We start from the raw sequence: 10,943 nt of genomic DNA, 5'->3' as shown, positions 1-10,943 counted from the left end.
GTTTGGCTGAGCCGCCACTGCCACGTACTGGCGAAACTAAATATCGCCCTAACATCACATCAGGTGGGAGCAAATGAGCTTTTCGCTCTGTGTTATGATGCAAACTATTGTCACAACAAATAGCAAAAAAAGATGATGGGGGGTGGGCACGAACACATAAGGAACACATCTGAGACTTGTTCTTAATGCTCAAAATACTCAGGGTGCCACACCCTCCCCTACTTAATAAAAAAAGGAAGAAAGAGAAAAAAAAAGGCTTCTGTCTATTTTTTCTTAAACTCTTTGAACATGTTTGCTGTTGTCAGTACATTTCTTGTGTACTATTAGTATACCTATCCCTGGGTAACAATTATGGTTACACATACTTCTGACATCTGTTCAATGAAACATTGCAATTCAACAATTTGCATGCAGCAAATTAAAAGTCATGGTAGAAGCTAATCACGAATCATGTTGTGCCAAGTAACCATTTTTCTCCCTCAAGGTTAGTAAACAAGCTCATCATGTTACTCTGAATCTCTGACTGTAACCAGACTCAATATTCGGCCAACAATACACTAGTCTGTTACCACACTTAACTTTGTTTACATATCAAGGCATCTTTTACAGATGGTCATCATCATCATATGTTCAGCATGTGACAAGTTAGCACACACCATAAGAATGAGTGTTAGATTCTGTCCATTGTCTGTTGGTGCTACATTTGCTCTATTCTGCTTGTCACAATGTTCATGTTAATGTCTTCGTTTTGGATCAGTTTCTTATTACTGTGTCTCACACCTTGCTGGTATATCTTCAGGCCACCAAGGCCTCCACAGTCTCTGGGTGCAAATAGCTCCCATCTTAACACTGTCCATATCAGCTTGTCTGACTGTGGGTTGTCCTAATATATCATATGTCAGCATTTTGGGCTGACGTTGCTCTCTCTTGGGGTGTCTGAGGACAGGTGACAACCCTTGTTCACTGTTGGAGTCACTGTCTCCTTGCTCATCTTGTTGTTCATCCTGTGACTCCTGGTGGTTGTAATGTTGCTCTGCTGTCTGCAACTCAGGTTTGTGTATCTCTCTTTGGTCCTGTAAGAAAGGGTCGAAGTCAGCTGTTTGAGGCTCCCCCAGTTGTTGTTCACCCACCAGAGATTCCAGGGTTGGAGGGATAATAGTGGTGGTACTGTTTTGCTGTGAAAACCTCCACACAAGCTCACCCTCATCCTCACTCTCTACGTCTGTGTCTTGTTGTACAGGGAGTGCAGAATTATTAGGCAAATGAGTATTTTGTCCACATCATCCTCTTCATGCATGTTGTCCTACTCCAAGCTGTATAGGCTCGAAAGCCTACTACCAATTAAGCATATTAGGGGATGTGCATCTCTGTAATGAGAAGGGGTGTGGTCTAATGACATCAACACCCTATATCAGGTGTGCATAATTATTAGGCAACTTCCTTTCCTTTGGCAAAATGGGTCAAAAGAAGGACTTGACAGGCTCAGAAAAGTCAAAAATAGTGAGATATCTTGCAGAGGGATGCAGCAGTCTCAAAATTGCAAACCTTCTGAAGCGTGATCATCGAACAATCAAGCGTTTCATTCAAACTAGTCAACAGGGTCGCAAGAAGTGTGTGGAAAAACCAAGGCGCAAAATAACTGCCCATGAACTGAGAAAAGTCAAGCGTGCAGCTGCCAAGATGCCACTTGCCACCAGTTTGGCCATATTTCAGAGCTGCAACATCACTGGAGTGCCCAAAAGCACAAGGTGTGCAATACTCAGCGACATGGCCAAGGTAAGAAAGGCTGAAAGACGACCACCACTGAACAAGACACACAAGCTGAAACGTCAAGACTGGGCCAAGAAATATCTCAAAACTGGTTTTTCTAAGGTTTTATGGACTGATGAAATGAGAGTGAGTCTTGATGGGCCAGATGGATGGGCCCGTGGCTGGATTGGTAAAGGGCAGAGAGCTCCAGTCCGACTCAGACGCTAGCAAGGTGGAGGTGGAGTACTGGTTTGGGCTGGTATCATCAAAGATGAGCTTGTGGGGCCTATTCGGGTTGAGGATGGAGTCAAGCTCAACTCCCAGTCCTACTGCCAGTTTCTGGAAGACACCTTCTTCAAGCAGTGGTACAGGAAGAAGTCTGCATCCTTCAAGAAAAACATGATTTTCATGCAGGACAATGCTCCATCACACGCGTCCAAGTACTCCACAGCGTGGCTGGAAAGAAAGGGTATAAAAGAAGAAAAACTAATGACATGCCCTCCTTGTTCACCTGATCTGAACCCCATTGAGAACCTGTGGTCCATCATCAAATGTGAGATTTACAAGGAGGGAAAACAGTACACCTCTCTGAACAGTGTCTGGGAGGCTGTGGTTGCTGCTGCACGCAATGTTGATGGTGAACAGATCAAAACACTGACAGAATCCATGGATGGCAGGCTTTTGAGTGTCCTTGCAAAGAAAGGTGGCTATATTGGTCGCTGATTTGTTTTTGTTTTGTTTTTGAATGTCAGAAATGTATATTTGTGAATGTGGAGATGTTATATTGGTTTCACTGGTAAAAATAAATAATTGAAATGGGTATATATTTGATTTTTGTTAAGTTGCCTAATAATTATGCACAGTAATAGTCACCTGCACACACAGATATCCCCCTAAAATAGCTAAAACTAAAAACAAACTAAAAACTACTTCCAAAAACATTCAGCTTTGATATTAATGAGTTTTTTGGGTTCATTGAGAACATGGTTGTTGTTCAATAATAAAATTATTCCTCAAAAATACAACTTGCCTAATAATTCTGCACTCCCTGTATACACTCTAAAAAGTGTATTTCAGCAGTAGTTGAAGTTATGTAAAGTTCAGAGTCAGTTTCATTAAGATTTCTGCTTTAGTGGAGCCAGTCTAAATTTGTGGAGTATATCAACTTGTTATTACGTGTTGTTCCCTCAGTACACATGTAACCTGCTATTCTCATTAGAGTCAACCTGCATCAATTAGGTTTCTCCTGACGCAGTGCATCTGATGTCATGACGTCTCCGCCTTCTCCAGAATTTTCTACTTGCGGTTGAGAACAACAATTTGAGAGGCACTTGGCTGCAGGCAGGACCTCGTGAACAATTTGGTCAATAAGGTAACGAAGATATTACTTTTTCCATAGTCCTTGAAGGTAAGTCAAATGTAGAACACATATTTTAATATATTAGATATAAAAATATTCCAACTGTATTGTTAAGTTTGTTAAGTGTTTAGTAAACTGACCTGACCAAACCGCTATCATTCAGCCCTGCTAACATTAGCGAAATGTCAGACCTGTTGGTAGTTTGTGCTTGGACATGTAGGTTAAGTTAGTAGTTTTCCGGCGGTACTCTCTTGTTTTAATATCGTAACGCTAGCTTAAAGTTGTGTATTCATGCAGTGTGTCGGTGTTGGCTTACTGTTAGTTATTCATTAGCATTAGCACATTATAGCGGCAAGCTGGGCCGCGGTTCTCTTCAGACTACGTTACTTCGGGCGCGCGCATTTATACACGAGTGGTTGTTCGCAGTATGCCTGTCGGCGCGAATAGTTCACGCGGTCACGGCCACGGGTGATGTAGGAGGTAAAGTTTAGCTGTGGTGGCTCCAGGAAGCATGCATTTACTGCCGCTTGCATTGCTTTCAATGTACATAACGTTAAGAAGGCGAGGAGAAAGGGTGCGTGCAGCGCTCGTACACGCACGGATCAGCCGTGTGAGAGGGAGATGGTGTGCGGCAGAAAATCAAAATTAGAAATCATAGAAGAAAGTATTACGCTATTGAACACAGAAAATACAGCCATCAGATTTCTTGTAGACCTAGCACACTTCTGGTCTGTGTCTGAATACATATATAAGTACATAGATGCAGATGAACACTGTAAACATGATGAAAGATCGACAGACTAACTCGAACATATCTTTAATCTTTAGGACTTTGGGTAGCGCTTCCTTTCCTTCCTGTCAACCTCTCCAGAGGGGTGTCTGCTGATGGCAGAAAGATTACATCACCTCTGGTTGGAACCCTGGACAGTGCCACAACCTTTGGCTTGGTGTCCAATGTGATGCCCCATCGCCACCTTCTGACCTAACTTCTTCTCAGCTCTGTGACTACTTCAAGAGGGGCATTCCTGTGTGGAGGCGTGCCAGGCAGCTCGTTTTACCTGTGAACTTGCGTACTTTCAGTTTATCAACAACAAAGGTATGCAAGTTCAAAATAGTAATGTCTCATTTAAACTTAATTCAGTTTTACACTGAACAGGAATCGGCTTTATATATAAAACAATTGCAAAAAAAAAAAAATGTACCTATGGGCATTTGGGTTTTGTTTTTAAACTTTTGTTTTGAACTTATCCCTTTAAAATCTAATTAGAGAGGGCTGGCTACATTTGATGAATACATTTTGTGTTTAAATGATTCGCTTTGTGTTGGGCAATGTGGCAAAAAGCTGAGATGAGATCTAGTCTCATATCACCATATTGATATATTGTAATATTGCCCAACTCTCCCTCTGTGTTTTCTCAAATTATTTATATACACCCAGTAAAGCGTGTCTCTTTGTTCCTCCAGTGCTATGCTTCATGTGGAGATGCAAGGACTGTGGGACAACATTAACAAAAAGATCTGAATTGCTCAAACACTACAAACTGATTCATAGGCATTACGGACGAGGCCACTCATATCCATGCACTTATTTAAATTGTGCATGTAGGTTCAAGACTTGGAACGCCCTACTGAGCCATCTATCAAGAAATCACCCTGCCCAACAAGCAGTCTCCAAAGCTGCGTCCACATTCACTTGCCATATTTGTGGCCATAATCAACTCTCCACAGAAAGAGAATATTTTCAACATATCTATCAGCATCTTAAAAATAAGGAGACTGTAACATGTGTGTTCCAAAACTGTGAATATAAAACCAATGTCTATGAGAACTTCAAAAGTCATAAATACAGAAAACACTCTGGTACAGTGAACACATTTAAGCCTGGAATAAGTTCTGTTGATGAATCTTTTGCCAGTGTTGCCAGTGATATTTCAGATGTGGAAATTATAGAGAGTGATGTAAATTTAAATTCTGCTTTTGACAATGGGTATTCTGAAAACTTAGAGAAGGATATTGAGCTTAAAATTGCTTCAGTGCTCCTTAAGTTGGAACACATCTTTCTTGTGTCTAATGCAGCTGTAGATGAGCTTTTGCAGGAGTTAAACTATTTGATTGGTTCTGTTTCTGTGGCGATTACCCAAAAGACTATTAGCCAAGTATTACAAGACAACGGATGCCAATTTGACCAGTCAGTTGTTGAAAAGCTAGCCAGTGTACTCTGTGAGACAAACCCTGTAAAAAAAGCAATTGGAGATAAAGGTCCACTTTCCAGTCCTTGGAGACGAAAAGCATACTATAAGAGCCACTTTAAAGTAGTGGAACCAGTGGAATATATACTTGACCGAAAAAATAACAAGTCATTCCAATATATTTCAATTTTAAAGTCTTTGCAGCATATTCTTGACTGCCAGACAATCTTGGATCAGGCTGTTAATTTGAATACTGTAGATAATCAGCCTCAAAAAACTTATGTGCACTACAAAACTATCTTCGATGGTGACTTCTTCCATGAAAATGGACTGTTGTCCAAGCAGGAAAGCATTTCATTGATATTATACATTGATGAATTCGAAATATGTAATCCCCTTGGTACATCACGGAGGAAGCATAAAATTTGTGGATTGTACTGGGTTTTGGGTAATTTGCCACCAGGCTGTAATTCTGCTTTAACCTCAATCTATTTGGCTGCTTTAATCAAAAGTAATGATCTGAAGTGCTATGGGTATGAGAAAGTGTTAAAACCTGTAATTAATGATCTTGTAATTTTGGAACAGAGTGGGATATTTCTGTCAAAGTTGGGCAGAACAGTAAAAGGCACTGTTCAGTGTGTTGTTGCCGACAACCTTGGTGCACACAGTATTGCTGGATTCTTTGAAAATTTCTCAGGGACATACGTATGTAGATTTTGCACTGCAGAAACATCAGAGTTCCAGACTATTGAAGTCAGAAGTGAAGTCTTTACTTTAAGAACAAAAGACATTCATGCAGATCATTTACGAATTATCGAGGAAAACAAATGGCCCAGTTATTATGGTGTGAAATCAAAGTGTATTTTGTCAAAGCACCTCTCACATTTTGATGTTACCACTGGGTTTCCACCTGATGTTGTACATGATCTTTTTGAGGGAATTGTTCCTTTTGAACTTGCGCTTTGCCTCAATTTGTTAATCAAAAAAAAGTATTTCACATTATGTACATTGAATGAAGCAATATCATCTTTCAACTTTAAGTGGGCTGACAAAACAAATCGACCTCATCCTGTGGCTCTCAGTTTTGCATCCAAAAAAAGTGTAGGAGGGAATGCACACGAGAACTGGAGTCTTATCAGATTTTTGCCTTTGTTCGTTGGGCAGAGTGTACCCTGTGAGGAGCCTGCTTGGCACATCTTAACAGACTTGAAGGACATTGTTGATCTTGTTGTCAGTCCTGTTCATACTGAGGACTCCATTGCATATCTTGGTTTTAAGATCTCCGAGCACAGAATCAAGTTTCAAGAGGTTTTCCCAGATGTTAATCTTAAACCAAAGCACCACTACTTGGAACATTATCCATACTTGATCCGTAAGTTTGGGCCACTGGTTGCACTATGGACTATGCGATTCGAAGCAAAGCATAGTTTTTTTAAAAGAGTTGCAAGGAACATCAGATGCTTCAAAAATGTACTTCTTTCCCTTTCACAGAGACATCAGTATCAGATTGCATATCATTTGCATGCAATTAGCTTTGCCAAACCCCCACTGGAAGTAACAGATGTTTCCACTGTTCACATTGATGTTCTTAACAAGGACATCTCAAATGCACTGAGACAGAAGTCTCCAGATATGGACAATGTGTGCTTGGCTAAAAGTGTAGCATATAATGGAATAATCTACAAGTGTGGGATGATCTTGATCCACGGCTCACTGGGAGGACTGCCAGAGTTTGGTGAAATCATCCAAATGGTGATACTGCAGGACAAACTAATCTTCATTCTGAAAAAGCTTAGCGGATGGTATATGGAACACTACAGAGCTTATGATCTCAAAACATCACCAAGCAAAGAAGTGGAACTTGTTGAGCCACAAGAACTGCATGATACCTACCCACTGGCAGACTACAATATTAGAGGGATGCGTCTTGTCACCTTGAAAAGATATGTCCATGTTTAAATGGTGAGGCCTCAAAATATGATAAAGTATTTTCTTAAGTGGGAAAACAAAACCCAGACCCATACAATACTAATGTGTTCTCAGAACATATTTATTTTATACTGCAAGCCAAAGTGGTGTGATGATGTCATTGGCAATTCATCAGTTATGTCATTTTTTTTTAATGCAGGTCGCTGGATTCCAGTCAGTGAATGCTAATCCTATGCTCTCCCCCCTTCTGCTTCTCTTCTCTTTTTCTTCTTTCCTCTCCTTATTGTCTCCTATATTCTCCTCACCTCCTCTCCTTCTCTCTTCTCTTCAATGTCTCCCATATTCTCGCCATCTCTCTTCTCCTCCCTTCTCCTCTTCGGTTTGCCTTCTCTCCTCGCTGCCTCAGCTGATCTCCACCTCTCCTCTTCATTTTCTCCTCCCCTTTCCTCCTCTCTTTGCCTTCTCTCTTTTCCTCTAGTTTGACATTAAATTCTCCTAATTGGAAATGTCAGTGGTTTACATGTTGATCCTCACTAACTGTGCTTGTGCTTTGTTCTCAGACCACCATGGCTGGTTCAACACCTGCAAGACTGAAGGTGATTTTAGGAGAGAACAACATTGAAAAGCTGACTCTTCCAAATGGCATCCCAGAGTCACTTGAAGACCTTCTCAGCACGATAAAGACTACCTTTGGGTTAAAAGGTAACTTCAGACTGCAATACATGGACCAAGACTTTGGCAACGACTTCTTTAATCTGAATTCTACCACCGAACTTCGGAATTTGGGGACAATCAAAGTGATCCACCAGCAAACAAATCCACCTTTGATCAGTGCCGATCAGTCCACTTCATCTCTGTCTCTTTCATTTGAGTCTGATGACGGTATTTCGGTGGCATCAAATGACACAATTATCCTCTCATCCCCTGAATCTATGTCATCTCGAACACAACAGTGGCCAGAAGACTTTGCAATTCCCCAATTTTCATATGACACAGAGCTACAGCTAGAGAGGGGGAATACTGAGTACCGTGTGAGCCAAAAAATGTTGACTTTAAGCGCCCGAATGCTGTCTGATATCCTGAAAAGAGTTGCAGAAGAAATTTACCGTTACAAGGCCTATCCAGAGGATGCACATTTCTGCGCAGCTGCAGAGGCCCTTATCAAAAAGCACCCATGTTTGAAAGAACCTGGATCATTCAATGGCTGCTACGGTTGGAAACAACGACTGAAGTACAAAATGGCAAACTACAGGACCCAGCTCAAATTACAGGGGCTGTGTGTAAACTCACTGAAATCTAAAGCTACTACAGATGCTTTCCCTGCTAAAAAAGTGAAGAAGCCAAAACGTTCTGAAGCTAACTTTTATCCATCCTTTCCTACTGGTGAGACTCTGGACAGCATGGAAAAAGTGAGACTAGAACTTCTGACAGAGATCGGGATAAGGGACAATGAAAGGGTCATCGCAGACAAAATGGCTAACACGTTTGCCTACAGACGACATGAGGTGGTAAACCAAGAACCAAGCATTCAGGAACTGAAGGACAGATGGCCTGCACTCTTCACACAGAAAGAGGTAAGAATGGAACTGAAGTGATCGAAGTCTGTATGCTTCGGGATTTATTGCAGTTAACTTTCATGAATCGGTCATAACTTGATTTGGTTGAGATTTTATAACACTGAACTTAATGAAAGAATTTACATTTTGAATTCCCATATATGTTATACTTTTTGGGATATAGACATTTTGGCATACAATCAGTTTCAGCATTTTGTTCCATAATACAATATCTACTGTCATTTGTGTTTTGTTTTTAGATAAATACAGAGTTCCAGAGGCTCATGGCTGTTCCTCTTGAGTGGAAGTTCATGGCCCAGTTAGACATGCACTCAAGTCAGCTGATCAAAGTCATACGTGCCAAAGGAGGAGCAACACGCCAAAAGATTGCGAACATCTTGGACACATTGGACCAGGTAAATCTGTACCATCAAACAAGATGCTTCGTAACTAAGAGGGCTGTCAAAATATATCTGAATCCAAAAAAATATATATATATTTAACTGAATCTTTCATAAAGACAATATGGGCAGGCCAATGCTAATCATGGCTTTCATATGCATGAATGTTTTTAGCGACTCCACTGAACTCATCCCCTTTTCTTTCTGTAATGAATCTCTGGGCTTGTGAATTACTGTTTTTAAATAAAGTACATGTAAGTTAAGCAATAAGAGTAAGGATGTCTGTCTTATGAAATTTAGAGTTTAAAATTACTCAACATTTGTTGTTCTAGACTGTGGACATTAATCATCGGAGGGAATGTGTGCTGAAAGCCCTCACCATCTTCCTGGGAGAAGATGCAGATGGCCTGATCAAGGAATACCTTGTAAGTTTCAACAGTTTGTCAGCACATCTTGTCAAAGGGACACAAAAAAGTTAACTGTTAGAACAAACATAACACGTGAACCCTAGTTGGATTGCTGACATGTATTTATTATCATGACCATATTGGACATTATGTAATTCCCAGCAACAACACATTACATATCGGATTGACTTTGTTTTAAGTAAGACGGGCTTACTTGATTATTTAAGTTCAAAGGAATAGTTTGACATGTTGGGAAATCTTATCTTTCTTGCTTACAATTTGATTAGAGTCAGATTGATACACCTCTCTCTGCTGTTTCTGGTGTGTGATGACACCCAGCCAAGAAATAGCCCAGCACATAACACATATTGGTACATCACCCAAACACTTAATCACAGTAAGAAGTGAGGCTAATGATGATTTGTGTTTGTGTCTTGTACCCCTCTGTAGGACTGTGGAGCAGATGATGTTCAGAGGGACCTGGAGGAGGTCACCATGGCAGTGTATGTGATTCGGAAGGAGGGGGAGGGACTGCAGGAGCCACCTGAAGACATTGGCATTGTCATTGAGGGTGTGGAAGTGTTGCATGAACTAACTTCAGTTGCCTCAGCTTGTGCCCTGCTTCTAGGTTTGATCTATGCACTCAACCTAGCTTATCCAAAACCCTTTCGCTTCACTTTTGAAGTGCTCCAAAAAATCTTCATGCAGCTTGATCAGCACAAGATGTCCCCCAAAGTCCAAAATCTGTATATCAAACTTCAAAGCTCCCAGTAATGGCACAGAACAATGACCAACAAATGGCCCTGTGCCATAATGCGAAGGAACAACTGTGTTTGGACATATAGCATGTAAAATATGTAGTCTCTTTTGGATGTTGGGCCTTTTTTATGCTCCAAGAGACCTCAAACCCCAATTTAATGTGCTTTTATGGTATTTTTATTTATTTTTTAATTTTTTTTCAGACATATTTGCCTTCGTTTCAAGGGAAAGGTTGCATTTCAGGTTTGATGTGCTCAGTTATACAACAAACTGTCGTGACATTCTAAAACTCTAGAGGAGTGTTTATATTTTTTCATCCCCATTGGTCAGCTACACTGTTCAGATATTTATTTATTGGCTATAGCTGAAGAGAAGTTTCTGTATACTCTTGGGGCACTTTTTCATAGTTGACACTGTATGTGTTAAGATTGATATTTGTGTAATACTGTGTTGCACTTTACACTTTGTTGACAACTTTGTGGTCCTACTAAGCATTACTTGCATTTTGTGCATATGTGTTTCAAAAAGGACAAATGTGTAATGTATTTGACCAAAAGCTGTGTTGGTTGCCATAAAGGTAATACTTTATTACA

General features: G+C 40.5%; 1 protein-coding gene across 1 annotated transcript; it reads left to right on the top strand.

The window, feature by feature from the left end:
- Positions 1-4,000: 4,000 nt before the first annotated feature.
- Positions 4,001-10,589, top strand: LOC143414317 (uncharacterized). Its single transcript, XM_076878442.1, has 5 exons — positions 4,001-4,205; positions 7,788-8,801; positions 9,044-9,199; positions 9,517-9,609; positions 10,042-10,589. The coding sequence occupies exons 2-5, from the start codon at positions 7,794-7,796 to the stop codon at positions 10,363-10,365; spliced, it is 1,581 nt and encodes a 526-aa protein (XP_076734557.1). The 5' UTR covers positions 4,001-4,205; positions 7,788-7,793; the 3' UTR covers positions 10,366-10,589.
- The last annotated feature ends 354 nt before the right edge of the window (positions 10,590-10,943 follow it).

Source organism: Maylandia zebra, linkage group LG20, assembly GCF_041146795.1.
Source record: "Maylandia zebra isolate NMK-2024a linkage group LG20, Mzebra_GT3a, whole genome shotgun sequence".
NCBI classification, from domain to species: domain Eukaryota; kingdom Metazoa; phylum Chordata; class Actinopteri; order Cichliformes; family Cichlidae; genus Maylandia; species Maylandia zebra.
The sequence above is the reverse complement of the archived record's forward strand: the minus strand, read 5'-3'. Positions and strand labels throughout refer to the sequence as shown.